Below are 19,317 nucleotides of genomic sequence, written 5' to 3' on the forward strand. Positions count from 1 at the left end.
ACCTTTCCGGATACAAAATTGCACCTGGGACAATATATTGGTGGCTTCTATGGAATAAAAAAAAATCGAATGCTATTGCATGTCTATACAACTGTAGATTATATTTTCCTTGAGAAAAAAATTAAAATTAAGAACTATCCCATACAAAACTATATTCTATCACATTTACTAGCTACACTCTATCACATTTTTGGGGAGAAACACAAGACAACGAAAATATTTTTTACCCATCTACCTAAAATGAAAAAATACACAATAAAAATAACCGAAAACCACTATATTTAATACGTAGTCTTGGAAACTTGTTAAATACAGATATCCGTTTTTTGAGCATTTTGTTTATTACAAATAATTTTATTCATACATTCACTGATTCTGTCTGAGCAACAATAATGAAATCGTAGCAAACGTTCTGCTTTTTTGGCAAACAGAGGGCCTACCGCGAACCACGTTCCACGTGTTGCCTCTCTGTCGCACTTGTAAATTCGTACGTAAATGTGACAGGGAGGCAACACGTCGAACGTGGTTCGCGGTAGGCCCTCAGTTTTCATATTAATATTCATATTCCTTTATTGATAAAATTACAAATTTTACATGTCAAAAGGATAATACATATAATTGGGTCGATGTCAATTGAAGTAAAATTAATATATAATAATAATCAAATTTAATTACAGTAAAATAATAGAATATAAATATAATCAAAACAATTCGAATATCCAATAAATTTAATTAAATCATTATTATAATATTTCTGACATGTCATAAAAGTCATAATTATCATATCAAGTAGTATAAAATATAACAATATCAAAATAATCAACACAATTCAGATATCCAAAAAATTAAATTCAAATTCAACGACGACGAGCTCAACGAGGGGCGGGAGGGGGTTAGGGTCGGCAACGCGCATGGAACTCCTCTGGAGTTGCAGGCGTACATAGGCTACGGATACTGCTTACCATCAGGCGGGCCGTGTGCTTGTTTGCCACCGACGTAGTATAAAAAAAATCATTAAGTATTATAATATTCTGACATGTCATAAAGTGACATGACATGTCATGTAGTCAGCCATTTTTTTATCGAGTGTAGAATGTCAGATCATTTCAAATATTTTTTTTGTTGTCGGGTAGTTTATTATAGATACCTGATAATTAATTTGACTCAAAATGTTCGCATGTTATGTTGAATATTGGGCGCTTCGGCTGGGAGAGGCCGAATATTCGGTATTTGGTGTTCGGCCAAAACCACTATCGGAGCATCTCTAATATTTTACATCAGTCCTTCAGAAAAGAGAAAAGTCTAAATTATATACATATATATTTTTTATACTACGTCGGTGGCAAACAAGCATACGGCCCGCCTGATAGTAAGCAGTCTCCGTAGCCTATGTACGTCTGCAACTCCAGAGGAGTTACATGCGCGTTGCCGACCCAAACCCCCCCTCGCCCTCGTTGAGCTCTGGCAACCTTACTCACCGACAGGAACACAACACTATGAGTAGGGTCTAGTGTTATTTGGCTGCGGTTTTCTGTAAGGTGGAGGTACTTCCCCAGTTGGGCTCTGCTCTAGATCTGGAATGGCATCCACTGGCTGTGCCCTACCACACAAAGCGAGATGATATTCACAATGCCCATACCTCTCTTTTGGACGTAGTTTAAGGACGTACCCGGGTCCAAAATATTAATGTACAGTCAGCAATACTATTCGCTCAGCACCTTTGCATACAAACTTGTATGGAGAATACCTTTTCTCTGCAGCTGACTGTACAAGATCAGATCGCAAGCTCAAGGGAGAACTTACACAAAGTTTCAAACTATCCGAGTAACGCGCCGTATCATTTCTAACCACTTTCAAACTATTTCAACTTACTTAGAAATTTATATAGTTGCTCTGAAGAATTGTTTGACATGATGCCGACGGCCGCTTTCTATCACCGCACCGCTCGCCGTCGGCAGGGTGTTCATCCTCACACCCTAGAACCTAAATGGTCGCGTACTGTGCGGTTTAAGAGGAATTTCCTCCTGCGAACAGTTCGGCTGTGGAATGAGCTTCCTGCCGAGGTTTTCCCGAGGGGCTACAGTCCATCTTAGGCATCTTAGGTTAGGGTTAGGGGCATCTTAGGCCCTGTCTTCACTTTCCATCAGGTGTGACTAGAGCCAATCGCCGATCAGTTTTTAATAAAAAAAAAAAAAAAAAAAAGTATGGGGTTCTTCAAAAAAGGGGTGTACAGGTTTTTAAAGGGTCGGCAACGCGCATGTAATGCCTCTGGTGTTGCAGGCGTCCATAGGCTACGGTGACTGCTTACCATCAGGCGGGCCGTATGCTTGTTTGCCACCGTCGTGGTATATAAAAAAAAGGTAAGTATCATTATATCGTTTGCTATATATGATATGGTACCTGAGTAAATCATTTGAGAGTCCCCGGCAAGCTCGGCCGAGTTTGAAATTCCCATACCAACGGAGTTTCGTTCTTTTAAAAAGACTAAATCTTAATCTTTATCTTTAAACTGTGATAAAACAAAGTACCTAACCAAATTGTGTTCGCGTTTTTTTAAAATTGTCTCAATGTGTTATTATGCTGCTGAAAGGAAAGTACTGTCAGCGATAAAATCTTGTAACAATATTTTTTGACAAAAAACTTATTATTTACCCTACTTTTACGGAAGTTTGACATCATAATATTTTCCCCACTTTTCATGCGGAACATGAAAGCTAAAAATAGCAAGAAAAAGGTGTAACCTAGACGTTCCATCAAGGAGATTAGATCTCGGGCCCTAGGGGGTGTTAGGCTGCCTCAATGAACGTTTGGCCGCGATAAATCTGACGCCATTTCTACACTCCAGAGGAATGAAAACGAGTTATTTGTATTGTAACTTCCAAACTACGTGAACTTTCATATTCATACTAGTAGTATTTTTTAGGGTTCCGTAGTCAACTAGGAACCCTTATAGTTTCGCCATGTCCGTCTGTCTGTCTGTCTGTCTGTCTGTCCGAGGCTTTGCTCCGTGGTCGTTAGTGCTAGAAAGCTGAAATTCGGCATGGATATATAAATCAATAAAGCGCGCAAAGTCGTACAATAAAATCTAAATTTTTTTTTTTTAGGGTACCTCCCCTACACGTAAAGTAGGGGTGTTTTTTTTTTGTTCAAACCTACAGTGTGAGGTATCGTTAGAAAGGTCTTTCAAAACTAATAGGGGTCTTCAACAAACATTTTTTGATAAAGTGAATATATTCTGAGATAATCGCTCCGAAAGAAAAAACAAATGCCCCCCCCCCCCCCTCTAACTTTTGAACCATAGGTCCAAAAGATATGAAAAAAATCTTGGAAGTAGAGCTTAAGAAATACATTAAATGAAAACTATAGCGGACATGATCAGTTTAGCTGTTTTTGAGTTATCGCAAAAAGTTTCCCCTTCATAGTAAAAAGACTTACTTTAATTATATAGGTACTGATTATGCAAATTTGCCTATTTGTTTAACTCGCGTGAAAGGTACCGTTTCATCCCTTGGTTAACAATTTACTATACTTTAAGCTCCAGTTCAGCTTATTGTGACGGAAGAGTAACTACGGAACCCTACACTGAGCGTGGCCCGACATGCTCTTGGCCGGTTTTTATTATTTATTTATTTAGTAGGCTCTCAAAATAAGTTACAGACAATCGCGGAAATTACAGTATTAGCATAAAGTTCAGATCTAGACTAACCCTATTCATAAAACTTTACAGGCCTGATTTAGTTAAATTATGTTTTATCCCTTTCTTATAAATACGTAAGTCAAAATAACAGATAAGGACAAACGATTCGTAGCTAATTCAGGCCAGTAACGCGTTTATGACTGAATAACTAAACATGTGTGCACAGAAGGATAAGGACATATAATTACAATTTATCGCTAGAGAGGTGAGATGTCATTTCGACGCTAGATAATTGACAAAAAGGTAAAATAAACAGTAGTGTTAAGGCGCTCTTATAGACGGATTTTAGGTTTTTGAGCGGGTGAAGCAGACGAAGTGGTAGAACAGACAGCCCATGTGGTTCTGGGATCTTGATGATCTAGATATGTGAACTCAAATTTTGGTTTTGTCTTTAGTTTTGTTTCTCTGCATATATACGTTACGGTTAATGTTAGAAGTTTAAATAAACTCAAGTTTACTCTGGTATAACTAGTATATCCCAAGGTCTTTGGGTAAAATTTGAAAATTTAAACAACATTAATCTATATTCGGCGTTTACCCGTTAACATCTAGGTCTACCCAACACTGGCTGGGTAATGTTAGGTGTTGTTTAAACAACATTAATCTATATTCGGCGTTTACCCGTTAACATCTAGGTCTACCCAACACTGACTGGGTAATGTTAGGTGTTGTTTAAACAACATTAATCTATATTCGGCGTTTACCCGTTAACATCTAGGTCTACCCAACACTGACTGGGTAATGTTAGGTGTTGTTTAAACAACATTAATCTATATTCGGCGTTTACCCGTTAACATCTAGGTCTACCCAACACTGGATGGGTAATGTTAGGTGTTGTTTAAACAACATTAATCTATATTCGGCGTTTACCCGTTAACATCTAGGTCTACCCAACACTGGCTAGGTAATGTTAGGTGTTGTTTAAACAACATTAATCTATATTCGGCGTTTACCCGTTAACATCTAGGTCTACCCAACACTGGATGGGTAATGTTAGGTGTTGTTTAAACAACATTAATCTATATTCGGCGTTTACCCGTTAACATCTCGGTCTACCCAACACTGGCTGGGTAATGTTAGGTGTTGTTTAAACAACATTAATCTATATTCTGCGTTTACCCGTTAACATCTGTGTCTACCCAACAATGGCTGGGTAATGTTAGGTGTTGCATCATCACTTCTGACATTCCTCCCAGTGATGGGATACGGGTAAAATGCCGAATACAAATTAAAGTTGATTTACCTTTCGGGTTTTACCCAATAATAATACTTGGGTAATACTAGGCCATAGAGAAATAAGAAGTAAGCATAGAGTGCTCACTTTATACATCAGCTGTTACCAAAACGCTTTATTTTCGTAGTTGACATCTAGCTTCTACTAGCGGAATTATCGGTTCTTCTTCTTCTTCCGAGCCTATTTCCCATGTCTCTTGGGGTCGGCCCCAATTATCAGTACTGCTACTTGATAATAGATGTCGCGACGAACGAAAAGGGTTGCTCAACAATCTTCAGCTAATGTTGTAACTGGATTCATCGGAACTCTATTTTCAACTTCTGCTTGTAATATTAATAGTTGTACATTATCGAGAAATACAATTTTCATCAGTGGTCGCACCCGAGACATCTACAGTATATCGTCGTATATATATATCGTAGTGTTAAGTAGCGGTACTGCCCGCGTAGCCAACGTGCATATCGTTCAAGCTCCGTGGCGAATGAAACGCAACTTTCACAGTCGCACTAATACGGAAGAGTGATAGAGAGAGATGAATACGCTACGCTACGGAGCGTTAACGATTGTAACGTTGGCTACGCGGCCAGATAATTCCACTACTCGGTGCTATAATAATAAGCGTTTCGGTAACAAAACTGATGTATGAAGAGACCAATCTATGCTTACTTATTTCTCTATGTACTCGGTATACCCAGGTAAAGTTAAGTTTCATCAACCTTCTAAGATTACCCGTAACATATAAATAAATAATAAATAAATAAATATTATAGGACATTATTACACAAATTGACTAAGTCCCACAGTAAGCTCAATAAGGCTTGTGTTGAGGGTACTTAGACAACGATATATATAAATATTTATAAATACTTAAATAGATAGAAAACACCCATGACTCAGGAACAAATATCCATGCTCATCACACGAATAAGTGCCCTTACCAGGATTTAAACCCGGGACCATCAGCTTCGTAGGCAGGGTCACTACCAACTAGGCCAAACCGGTCGTCAAGTTCGAATTTAAACACGAAAATAAATAGTAAATAGCAACATCTTCGTATTGTAAAAACTAGATACTGTTAAGAAAATTCTATAATAAGTACTTTCTTGAATTCCCAAAAGTCATAAGTAAAATACCATAAAAATGTTTAATGAAACAATTATACAAAACGTTAAAATATTAAAGTTTTATTCTACTTGCAAATTGTCTTTTTTAAAGGTTAAGTGCTCCCAGAGCAGCTATGGTGTTGTCCCGAGCGGTTTCTTAATTGCACACTTTGTTCTTTATAAAGTACATAATTGAATTAAGACTCTTTGAGTTGGCCTAAGTAAGTTGTAATTATGAAATAGTACATTACGATACAAGTGCGAAAAATAGGAAATTCGAAACGAGTGGCGATAAATTAAAACACGACCGAAGGGAGTGTTTTAAATCGACACGAGTTGCGAATTACCTATTCGCACATGTATCGTACAACGTTTTACAGTACATATGGCCCTTTAAATGTTCGACACAGTAACATAATATGCTACTTCTCGCACTAGTGCTATAAAGTAGCCCCATATGTACTGTAAAAATGTATTTTAGACTTTTACTGACTTTTTAAAAATGGATCGTTAAACCGGGAAAATTTGGAGTTAGTAAAGTTTTTAATTTTTAACCGACTTTAAATTAAAACAAGGAGGAGGTTGTTAATTTGACTGTATTTTTTTGATGACCTTCTACCTCAGGGGGCCTATCGCGAAAATCGAAGTTCGTCAATTGCGGGAATTTTTCTCTGTCACTCTAATTACGTCTTAGTGAGAGTATAAGGGAAAGATCCCCGCAATTGGCGAATTCCGGTTTTCGCGGTAGGCCCCCTGAACTCCGTCAAGTATGAACGGATTTGGAAAATTCTTTCTTTTCAAGTTGGACGCATTTTTCTCTAATTTAGTTCTGATAATAGAATCCATGCCATGTCTGCTGCATGCACCCACAGAGGTGGACCAAAATAACCACGCTATGGGTGCCGCAAGACGGGCGAGGATCAGTTAGGTCCAGACGGAGATGGCGGGACGACCTGGACGCATATCTCAACGACTGGCCGGAGATTGCTCAAAACCGAGACGAGTGGAAATCAAGGGGGGAGGCCTTTGCCCAGCAGTAGAACACCGTATAGGCTTATAATATAGATGGAATCCATGAGGACTTGAGGGAACTCCTCAAATCTTATAGGCATATAAGGTGCTAACATATTAGCCAACAATATGTTTACAGCTATTAGTACTTGGCTCCTGGAGTATATTTAATCTATAGGTAGACGTAACTGGTGACCGAAGAGCTGGCGGCTTCCTCGCACAACGTATCAGTATTGCGATACAACGAGGAAATGCCGCTAGCATCCTTGGTACAATGCCTCAAGGGCCTATTTTAGATATAAGCTACAGTAATCATCTGTATATATCCATTATGTATATATCGTTATTTTTAAAAGTTAATATATACAGGGTGAATCCTAAGTCGTGAACAGAAACATATGTTTCTTTCTGTTTAAATTTAGTTTAAACATGTGGACGTGACAACAGGCAAAAATATGTACGCGTTGTTTCTCAATTCTTTAATTAAAAAATTGTTTTAAATTTACTGAGTCTCATGGTCACCCTAATTGCTACGTCAAACTGTCATAGACCCAGGGCATGTTATAAGGATTAATCATTCAACCTTTTTGTATTTGCTGGTAAGAACGTTGAAAAAAGATTAAATTGACAATGACAAATTCAAAAGTCATAACATGACGGTACGAATTTAAATTGAAAATTATCAATTCGCGTTTAAAATGCCGGCTGCATATCCTTACACTTTTATTGAGCGTTTCGAAATGGTAAGACTTTACGCTCGAACCAACAGTACAGAGCAAACACGAGAAGGATTTCAAGAACCAGTGCCGACACACAACCTGATTCGTAGCATGGTTCAAAATCTCCGGGACTATGGACAGTTTACTGTTCCAGCTCATGCACAGGCGAGAGGAAGGCCGATTATTCGCCCGGAATACCTGTACAGACGGATACGGAACTACTTTAACAGAAACCCACAAGCGAGCACAAGACAAGCTGCCAGACGCTTTCGTGTAAGCCAAATGTACGTGTGGCGTTTGCTTAATGCGTCTGGCCAACATCCGTTTCATTTTCAGCCCGTACAGGATCTCGTGTTGGCAGATTACGCGAAAAGAGTAGAATTTTGTCGGTGGCTGTTGCAAAACCAGGATACAAACATCCTATGGACCGACGAAGCGACATTTACTAGGATCGGACTTTTCAACCAGCACAACGAACATTGGTGGAGCGAACAAAACCCACACGTTGCGCGAAAGAATGCATATCAAGTGAGGTTCAGTGTGAATGTTTGGGCGGGTATTGTCAATAATACAGTAATTGGGCCTCACTTTATTGTAGGGCGTCAGAATGGCCCAAACTATCTTCATTTCCTACGTCATGTCCTCCCAGGATTGCTTGAAGGAGTGCCTGAGGGGGAGTTAGTGGACTTGCATTATCAGCAGGACGGAGCTCCAGCTCATTTTCAACGTGACGTCCGTAATTACTTGGATAATGAATACCCGGAACGCTGGATAGGCCGAAATGGACCCATACAATGGCCACCGCGTAGTCCTGACTTAACGCCTTTGGACTTTTACCTATGGGGTGAAATCAAGAGAAAGGTTTATGAGCAGGTATCCAACACAGTGGCAGAACTTCGTCTTAAAATCATAGCCGCTTTTGACGAAGTAAAAGCGGACGAATTTGTACTAAGGAGAGTCAAAGATAACAACAGGAGACGGGCACAGTTGTGTGATGAATTAGGAGGCGAGTATTTTGAACATTTGTTAAAGTATGTATGAAATTAGCGTTAATTTTAAAATAAACTACGATTAATAACCAATAAGTGTGTTTGCATTAAATGTACAGTGTAGGTTTTTGAAGTACACATGATGATCTTGTTTGATAACGTAAGTAGGCTCAATAAATGAGATAAAATAATTCTGCATAACAAGTGGTAGCTTAAACGCTGGTGGCTTAGCGATAAAAGCGTGCGACTTGCAATCCGGAGGTCGCGGGATTAAACCCCGGCTCGAACCAATGAATTTTTCGGAACTTATGTAATGATATCATTTGATATTTTACCAGTCGTTTTTCGGTGAAGGAAAACATCGTGAGGAAATCGGACTAATCCCAATAAGGCCTAGTTTACCCTCCGCTTTAGAAGATCACATGGCAGTAGCTTCCGTAAAACCTAGTGCCTACGCCAAATCTTGGGATTAGTTGTCAAGCGGACCCCAGGCTCCCAAGAGCCGTGGCAAAATGCCGGGATAACGCGAGGAAGAAAAACAAGTGGTAGTTTAAGCTACAGACCAAATCTTGTCGAATAGGGTGACCATAAGGTTGGTGTTTTGGTTATTAAAAATTATTATCAATAAAGTTTAATTGTTTGCTTGTAGAGATAATGCAATGAATTTGCCTTAAAATACTGTAATAGAAACAACAATTTCTGTTTACGACTTAGGTTTCACCCTGTATAATATATATATATATATATATATATATATATATATATATATAGGTTTTGTTTATATTGATATTTTTTTGGAGAAAATTGGAAAACAAATTTGCTACGTAAAACACCCTTTTAATGAGATAATTAAATGATTCCTCATTGATCAGATTCTAGGAGCTCCTTTGACCTAACACCAAAGTGTCCTAACACCATGTAAAATCTAGGACAATTTCGGTTTTCGAATTTGACAGGTAAACGAGATGACGCTGTACAGCTCCATACATTTTGCGGTAACTCCCATTGTCAAAAGTTGACGTTTGACAATGCAGTGACCGCAACACATATGACACAGTACAGCGCCATTTGTTTTGGATGTCAAACTAAGTGCACGTTTTTTTCTTAGACTTTACCTCACTATGTACTACAATCAATTCTCTTTGCTAACACTTAACTGTAAATCAAATGACACATTAATAATGACAATTAAGAAAAACGATTGTTGACATGACAGAGAGTGTTAAACATCTGCGGTGGCAGTATGGTTCCATTTTTATCACTTGTCACTATGCCCGTCACTTTCGCACTTACATACTTGTTAGAACGTGACAGGCATAGTGACAAATGATAAAGAGCCGACCGTATTAGCCCTACTGCGGTATGGCATCATGGTTCCATTTTTATCACTTGTCACTATGCCCGTCACTTTCACGCTTACATACTTGTTAGAACGTGACAGGCATGGCGACAAATGATAAAGAGCCGACCATCATAGCCCTACTGGTCGATTAAATGCACATTATTGTGATTATTTTTAGATAAAATTATAATTTATTGTTTGTGTCGTGATTTAAATACATCAAAATTATACGGAAAGTTTTCTTAATTTATTTGTTAAGTTAATTGTTAAAAATATCGGTATCTAATTTGAATGCGATTTTGTAATTTAATAAACAAATCTAGCATTTTATGCAAAATTAAGAATTATTTTTCGTGAGATGAAATTTTTGGAACATTCAATATAACCTTGCACTTACCTTGAACATCAGCTCCTAAACACTTTTATTTATTAGTTTTCCAGAGGAATATCCTTGCAACAACTCGGTGTTGGACGGGAAGCTGACTGATTTTTTTAGCATACCCTCCTTTCTCACATATGTGATCTACCCTCATATTTTTTAGAAAAAATGTTGCCAGCCTATAAGTACTATCTAACAGACTGAGTAACATCACGTTACAACGTTTAGTTTTTGATTTCTAACATATAAGTTCACTTTTCCTGTAGACCCAGTTACCCCACCTGACCTTACATATTCTTAGAACTGGAAATATTTTCGAAAGCATGTAGACAACATTACAAGTCTATTTACACTTCAGAAAGAGTTCAAATAAATTTAAAAATCTAAATTTATTTCTATAAACAATATGACGTTGTTTTAAAACTTCCATAAGGCACAAGACGAAAAGTCAGTTATCAGTATGTCTTTTATACATTGATAGCAAGTGGCGGCTTGGAACCGTTTACCGGATAGTGTTGTGACTGCTCCCTCGGTCAATGTTTTTAAAAAGAGATTGGACAAGTGGCTTTTAAACAATAAGTTAGACTGATGTCACTTAGTGATGTGATACGACTTTACAAACTTTGAACTGTATAATACAGGACACTGTGTGACATAGGCTCATCAGCTAAATAGCTAACTAACTAACTATTGTGGCGCAGTGATCTAAAGAGGGTCTTGGCCTCCAAAACAAGAGAACGCCACCTGTCCCGATCCTGTGCCTCTTCCTGCCAGTTATCGGCTTTGAGTTGGCACAGATCCGCCTGTACACTGTCGCTCCAGCGGTATCTGGGCCGACCCACTGGACGGCGACCAGTCGGTTGTCCCAAATAAGCTCTCTTAACACCCCGATCCTCACCCATCCTCAGTAAATGGCCGAACCAGCGAAGTCTGTGGCATTTCGTTTCGCCGATGATATTGGGTTCGGCCACTAACTCCTCGATTTCGGCATTCTTACGGATCCTCCAGGTGCCGTTTATGACTCTTTTGGCCTCCACTTGAAGGTGTTTGTGCGTGGCCCTAAATGTGCATTTTGTTCAGCAAGTACTTTGCATTTTCTCCTTTCCTCTATGATCTTCTCACATTCATAATTCCACCATTTCTTTCTTCTCTTCTTTCTCCTATCACCAATGACTTTTCGTGCCGCTTTCGTTACTGTAGTTTTATGTCTTCCCACGTTTTATTAATATCACTATCTGCTCGCCTATAATTATATAATAATAATAATAACCCAGTCTCATTGTCCTTCCAATGTTCAATCCATAGACCGTTATACTGTTGACTTTTACTACAATAGTCCAATGCCAGCTGCGATCGGTTCATGGGTGTCTATTGTTGCGCCTGTGAACGGGTTCCAGCAGGCGTTCTACATGACATTAAGCCTCTACGTGTTGGATCTATATCCCCACGCAAGCCTATCAAAAGACCGGGATTTATAGGCCCGTGAAATCCAAGGAGATACAATAATAATAATAATATTCCCTTTAACATATTCCTGCTCGTTAAGCGAGTTAATTCAGCAAAATTGAGAGTATTTTCGTTTCACGCTCGCCTGAAGGAAGTGTACTTATTACAGAATGCCAAGAGAAACAGCTTAAAAATATATTGTAGGACAACTGGTCTAGCTTGGTGGCCTTTTTTGTGAAGGCTCCTGTTATTCTGGTCATCTTATTTGCAAGAAAGTATGGTCGCGTTTGGTATCAAATGAAAGTGCTCGGTTTACACATTTATAATATTGAATTTATGATTTTATAATAATAAGCAAAATAAAAATTAAATAAAATCATGAATCAGCACATCTTTTTCAATATCTGACATGTAAGAAATACTTTGATATTTTTACATATGGACCATTTTTTTACATTTCTAATATGAATTTATTTAATGCTGTTTACTGAAAAAATACATACTAAAATATATCTAAACATGAAACTAATTAAAAACTAAACCTAAATATATCAGAACTTAAATATAAATATAAACTAAATATGTATAAAATAACTACCTACCTATTGGCTACCGGGCCGCCCCCGATGCAAAGGTGCCCATCACGCTCGCTGCATTGCCGCGTTGGATTGCGATGGATAGCCTTTGCATCAGGAAAAACCCAGAGCGGGGGTCAAGGCCCCTTTCTAGCAGGCTACGACCCAGATCCCGGATATCAAGAATAAAATAAACATAATATAGGTATTTGACATTTGACAAGAAAAATACGACTTCCCACAGACAGTTTATTTTAATGGTGACTTAAATCTAATAATTAAGGATCCCACAGACATCGCAATAAACCGCACGCGGTTTCCAATCCACTGCTGACTAAGTATAAGTTGGTGCAACAAGTTCAATTGATCTATCTTTTTGTCGAACCGCGAGTTCTGAGTTCGGGGCGACCTACTAGTAATAAACAGTTTTTTTTAACAGTTATGATTCATGAAATATCTGTGTTCAACGAACAAATAAATGCCCTTACCAGGATTTGAACCCGGGATCATCGACTATATAGACAGGGTCACTACCCACTAGGCCACACAGGTCGTCAAAACATGGCATCAAAAGTTTTTATTAAAATACCTAACACCTACAAAACTTCTTCAAAAATGTCCTCCACAAAGACCAGAAATATACTCGTAATCGCGCAATTAAACTGCTTAACGAACAGGAACAACTGGACTTTATTGTCCTTTATAAAGGCTCTGTGGATTACAAATGTTTTGAAGCTTGTAGGGTTTTTCAGTGAACTGGGGTGAAGTTTTAACCATAGAGACTATACATCTCTATTGTGTTGTAGTAATTATTTATTTTAAGATAATGTAATGTTTACCCAGGTGTTGGCTGTTGTATTTATAAATGTTGTTATGTATTTTTCATGTCACTATATGATGTTACTTTAATGTTTTACTGACTTATAAAAGAGCCCTTGAGGCCTACTTGCAGAATAAATTTTTGAATTTTGAATTTGGGGGGGAGCGAAGGGGAGGGGGAGTTGAAATCAGTTTGTGTAATACCGTTCAATAATATTTATTTATTCATATTTTTTAATTACTCTTTTAGATATAAGTAGGTTAACTGGAAGCGATCCCTCTTAGGGATAAGTCCGCCTTTGTACTACACAATTATGTTCTATCTGATGTAATCAATATTTCTTTTATCTCGTACGGTCAAGCTATAAAATATTAATACGGACCAAGTGACAAAAATATATACACACTACCTTAATATAAAGGCAATAAGGTCGTGTATACATATTTTTGGCACTTTGTCCGTATCGATATTTAACACCTTGACTGGACAATATACATTTTACTTACTTATTAGTAAAGGACAAAAAATATGGCACGTCGTGCGAATCTTCCAGGATGATGTCATCAACAATATCCCGGTTTACAAGATGCTGGGTGTCACAAATTACAGTCATAACACTTAATGGCAATCTTGATATAGGGTCATTTCATGTTTCGCGGCTTACGTGGATTAGGTATGAGATTGGACGGCATTGTTATGAATAATGAATTTGGGATAATACCATCTGCTTCTTGTTAAATTATGCGTGTCTCTGACCTTAATAGAATTAGGATTATATTGTATCATCTGCTTCGTTGCAGTTACAATATGCTTCTAAAACTCTACTAACTTAATGTACTTTATGAAGAACATAATTAATTGATTTTAGCATTGTTTATTACAAGCTTCTATTTAACTTACAAAAAATTCATTGTTTTTTTTAAGAAAACTCCAAACACTGAAAAATGGCCAAAATCTTTGCAGTTTTTCGCAAATTACGCAGCGAGCACAATTTTGTATTTGCTTTCAAAATATAGTTCCATATTCCTTTTTTTAGATTTTTTTGTAAGATTTGACCGATGTAGTAGGTATAAGACTAAGTTTGTGGGTACAATCCGGTCAGGTCAAATCTTGCAAGTTTTTAAGTCACTTCCCGGTTTCCGATACTACTTACTTACTTACTCCTCTGGCGCAGCGACCCAAAGTGTGTCTTGGCCTCCAACACGACCGCTCGCCATTGATCCCGTTCCTGTGCAGCCTCTCGCCAGTCTTCAACCCGGAGCTCGCGCAGATCCGTGTCCACCACATCCGGCCATCGATACCTAGGTCAACCGGCCGGGCGCCGTGCTGTCCCAGTTTCCGATGAAGCTGAAACATTGCATAAATATTTAAATTGGATGACAATGCAATATTATGTTACCAATGAGCTGATCTGATGATGGAGACAGGAGATGGCCATAGGAACTGTGTGATAAAACAACGCAATTGTTGTTAGGGGTTCTTAGAATTGAACTGCCTCAACGAGTAATCCTGCCTGTTGATAGAAAAGTACAGTCAGTGGTAAAAGCTTGTATCAAAAATGATATTTTTGACAAAAACCTTTTTAAGTATGTACTATGAATAATACTGCCTGTCATCATGCCTGTCATAGTTTATTGATAATATAAATTACAGGTCAGGCTTACATGAATAATATAAATTAAAGGTACAAAATTCATAAATTCATAAATTTGAGTAACAAATAAATTCAATTAACAAGTCATTTATAACGACATTATTACTATTTCTCTTTATTCATTTAAAATCTTAGTTTATTACTATAATGATTATTTATTTTACTAAATTTATATGTATTTTGAAGTCAAGTATTCCTCGACACTATAAAACGGCTGCTCAATAAGCCAATTTTTGAGTTTACCATAAACCCATGTTTAAACTTTTTCTGGCTTGTCCACAGTACCACGATGCCGCTGAGCGCGTTCCTAATCGTGTGCGGGCTGGCCACGGTGCACTGCTGGGGCGGACTCTTCAACCGCTTCAGCTCCGACATGTTGGCCAACCTGGGCTACGGGCGCGGGCCGTACCGCCACTACGCTTACGGACAGGTAAGTAAAAAAAAAGAAATAGTACACCTTAGCTCACGACTGCCGCTGGCTGGAGTGAATCAAAGGCACGGGTTTGGAATATCATTACCCCTGGACTTAAACACAATGTTTTTCATCATTCTTGCGAAGAAAAAACTAAATTTTAAGCGACATTGTAAACATTCGTCCGCCATATTGTCATTTTTTGACTGGTCAGACATTGAAGGCATAGACCCATCCGGCATTCAGCCACGATTTAAAATTGTGTAATAATATTTTAAACGCCTATTAAATTAATCATATTTAAACGTATACAAAATTATAAATGTCAGTATTTTAAAATTAAAACTCACAAAAATATACTACTTGGTTCGTATGAATTAGTGACATATAAAAAAAAACAAGCTATAAATAGTATAAATACCTAAGGATTATAATAGCTTCTTTTCACAATCCATAACATCCACGGGAACAATTTGGGCCGTTGTCCTTCAGTACACTTTCATAAAATAAGATATTTTCAAGCAAGTGTGATGAAAATGAAAAATTGCTTCTTTCTGAGAGAAATGCTGGTTATTACCTCCTATTAGGTATTTAAATTACCTGTAGCAGGAGATTCAGCTCATCTATCATGTTAGTAATAAAACATGGACACTTTTGAACATCTTATACCTATTTAAAATACATAGTCAATTTCCGAACAAATATAGACATATACACATACCAGTCCATGGGCCAAATAAAAATGACGAAGCCTGAACTTAAGGAGTGGGCTATTGTTACGCCAGAAAACATTGTATTATATATTACTTCATAAGGACGGGCATTGGGATCACCAAGAATGGTGCCAGCAGCACAGCGGTTTCAGTGACACCGTGTACGAATGCGAGCCAAGCGTGCAGTCCAACGCAACTAGTTGCGACCAATCGCGCGCGTGATGCGAACTCATCAACCAATCGCGTTATAGCATTCCACCGAGGCACACCAAACGAGTTCTGTTGGAATTATATGAACAGGCCGGGCTTATATTGAACCCGGGTACGTCCTTAAACTACATTCAAAAGAGAGGTATGGGCATTGTGAATGTCATCTCGCTTTGTGTGGTAGGGCATAGCCAGTGGATGTCATTCCAGATCTAGAGCAGAGCCCAACTGGAGAAGTACCTCCACCTTACAAAAAACAGCAGCCAAATAACACTAGACCCTACTCATAGTGTTGTGTTCCTGCCGGTGAGTAAGGTTGCCAGAGCTCAATGAGGGGGGGCGGGTTTAGGGTCGGCAACGCGCATGTAACTCCTCTGGAGTTGCAGGCGTACATAGGCTACGGAGGCTGCTTACCATCAGGCGGGCCGTATGCTTGTTTGCCACCGACGTAGTATTAAAAAAAAAAAACTTTTTAAATTTTGTTGTACCCCTGAATCAAAACTTTTGGTAGCATCAAGCCATTACCTGGAGATACTAGTCACAAAAAGTTCTATTACCTTCTAATATATACTGTGTTAACTACTAGTCTACCTTCCAACACAAAATAAACATAGCTATACTTTAAGCCTTATAAACTAAATTATACTTCAAATTGTTAAAATTAAATATGTAACAAACTACCTAAAAAAAAATGAAATGTATTGTATATTGCTATTATAAGTTCTGTTAAGAAGTAAATATACCTGAATGTAATCTGAGTATTAGCATGTAATGTTTATCTGTTAGTGCTAATATTATATAATTAAATAAAATAAATAAATAAAATAAATATTGATTTGCAACGAAAGTAGATTACAGTAGACAAATGCAACTTAATGCTAGGTACATACATAGCTACTAGGACCCGGATAGGGCTTAGCAAAATACAAAATATTGCTAATCTAGATGTCATTAGCAATACATACATCATTGATTTATATTTTATATTTTCGATTAGGTAATTTTTTAAAGTTTTTATAAATTTGTTATAATTTTCTTCCGATTTTAGTTCTTCTGGCAAATTATTGTTAATTCGTATTGACATAGAGTATGGTCCATTTCTATGAAGTTGTAATTTTGATGACGTTTGGAGCGAGTTGTTTTTATAACGTGATTCCTATCGACGTGGCACACCACCGAATGTGGAGTATTCTGGATGATTTTTCACGAATTTAAGTTTCAAATATGTAGATACATGGCAAAGTTTGGAAGTAAGGTTTACAGCTATCTAACTGTTTAATATTTACAATGATTCTAAGGCATTTCTTCTGTAGAATGAATAGCTTCTGAACGCAGTACTATTTCCCCACAAATTAACTCCGTAAGGAAGCCATGCGTGTGCAAACGAATAATAATTGTTGACTTTTTAAGTTCCCTTAATGCATAAATAAATTGGCTTATTTTTGTTTTTATTTTCTTCTTTTGAAATCTTAGCCAGCAAATATAATTATGTCGATACTTGATTTTAGAATGTGGATTAAAGTTAAAATTAATTGGGAATTTAACCTAAACATGCCTTTACCGAAACAATTTCTACCACCATAACGAGGGAAGAATAGTTTTTCGAATCTAGCTCTAAGGTATTTTTTCTACGAAATTCCATTTCGGGAGAAAACGGTTTTCACTAACTAAATCTTAACAAATCACTTTGATTTTGATGTCGATCGCTTCAGCATAATATATTCTAGGTTTGTAGGTTTCGTTTTAAAAAAAAAAAATGTTTTGCTAATTTTGAAAAAAAAAAATGATTTCCCTTAAACCTAGTTTTCATTGTGTCAATACTAAAAAATCAAAGTGCAAAAACGTTTCCTTTTTTTGTATAGACGACCACGTGACTTCCCTCTTAACATTCGAAAACTCAATCCAAGTTAAAACTGATAATCCAATTAATCCAATATAACTTAGGTTTATTTCACGTAAACATCAAGAGCGCTTCAGCGTCAAGTGTACTCAAATATTCCTTGTGTGGAGTGTGGACATTAAACCTGCAGGGGTAAATATCCCTGACACGTACCCGTGTAAGTAGTTAAGCACACGGGTCAGTTCCTTAGGGAGAGGTAAAGATGGTTAGTGAATCTGGCTGTGATGAAACGTGCTCATGTATTACTTAGTTAACGAAGGATATTGAAGCAGGATAAAATAGTAGATATAAAGAAATATGTAAATACATATGGACCAATTCTTTTCTGGTACCTACTACAAACACACAAAATGACCTTAGCTTAATGAAGAATAAAATTATCGAATGATAATTCTTATTTGGATATATAATTCGTGGAATAATTTATTCACGATAAATTATTCGTCAAATGAATTGTCACGAATCATTTTTTTGTTATACTACGTCGATGGCAAACAAACATACGGCCCGTCTTATGGTAGGCAGTCTCCGTATCCTATGGACGCCTGCAACTCCAGAGGAGTTACATGCGCGTTGCAGACCTTAATAAATTACACTACCTGGGATTATCCTTTAACTGACAATACTTAATCTGTCAGAAGTGTCAGAACAAGGTTACATATATTAAACGAGATTTATCGCGGATTTACACGAATAAAATAACAAATTAATCATTATTCGTGAATAAATCATTCGCGAATAAACCATTTACAAATAGATTATTCGTAAATTAAAAATCGTGAATTATTGTAGAAAAAGTATGAAATTTAGCTGTCAATTTCAAGACGTAGATTTTGCGTAGAATTTATATCTCTACTACTATCAATAACTGATTAACGTAAGATTAAATAACATCATTTATACCCGTATCTATTAAAAGGGCAAATGTTACATAAGATCAATTATCATTCAACCCGTTAACTGACCTTTGAAGAGAAAATAAATCGTGCTATTATAGCCTAGATATTGACGGAGGAATATTTTTAGCCCTAGACTGGGGTAGTTCTAAAATTGTTCGGGGTTTTCCGTTATGTTAGTTAGTTCATACATATTTTAATTTTAGTGCGTGTTGTTCAA

At 37.3% G+C, this 19,317-nt stretch overlaps 1 protein-coding gene and 1 long non-coding RNA gene across 3 annotated transcripts in view; one reads left to right on the top strand and one right to left on the bottom strand.

Annotated features, from left to right (window-relative positions):
- The window catches only part of LOC133532041 (uncharacterized), a 331,954-nt gene that overhangs the window by 166,610 nt on the left and 146,027 nt on the right, over positions 1-19,317 (bottom strand). Inside the window, exon 1 of one of the 2 annotated variants that reach the window (XR_009801633.1) lies at positions 6,382-7,345. The exons of the other annotated variant lie outside the window; for it this stretch is intronic. This is a non-coding gene — a long non-coding RNA (uncharacterized LOC133532041). Of the gene's footprint in view, positions 1-6,381; positions 7,346-19,317 lie in introns of those variants that run through there. 2 annotated transcript variants of the gene reach the window in all.
- Positions 1-19,317, top strand: part of LOC133532017 (ITG-like peptide) — a 74,318-nt gene that overhangs the window by 5,513 nt on the left and 49,488 nt on the right. The window contains exon 2 of the mRNA XM_061870503.1: positions 15,252-15,399. Within this exon, the coding sequence (XP_061726487.1) occupies positions 15,252-15,399 (148 nt within the window). The remainder of the gene's footprint in view (positions 1-15,251; positions 15,400-19,317) is intronic.

Source organism: Cydia pomonella, chromosome 26 (assembly GCF_033807575.1).
Source record: "Cydia pomonella isolate Wapato2018A chromosome 26, ilCydPomo1, whole genome shotgun sequence".
In the NCBI taxonomy this organism is placed as follows: Eukaryota; Metazoa; Arthropoda; class Insecta; order Lepidoptera; family Tortricidae; genus Cydia; species Cydia pomonella.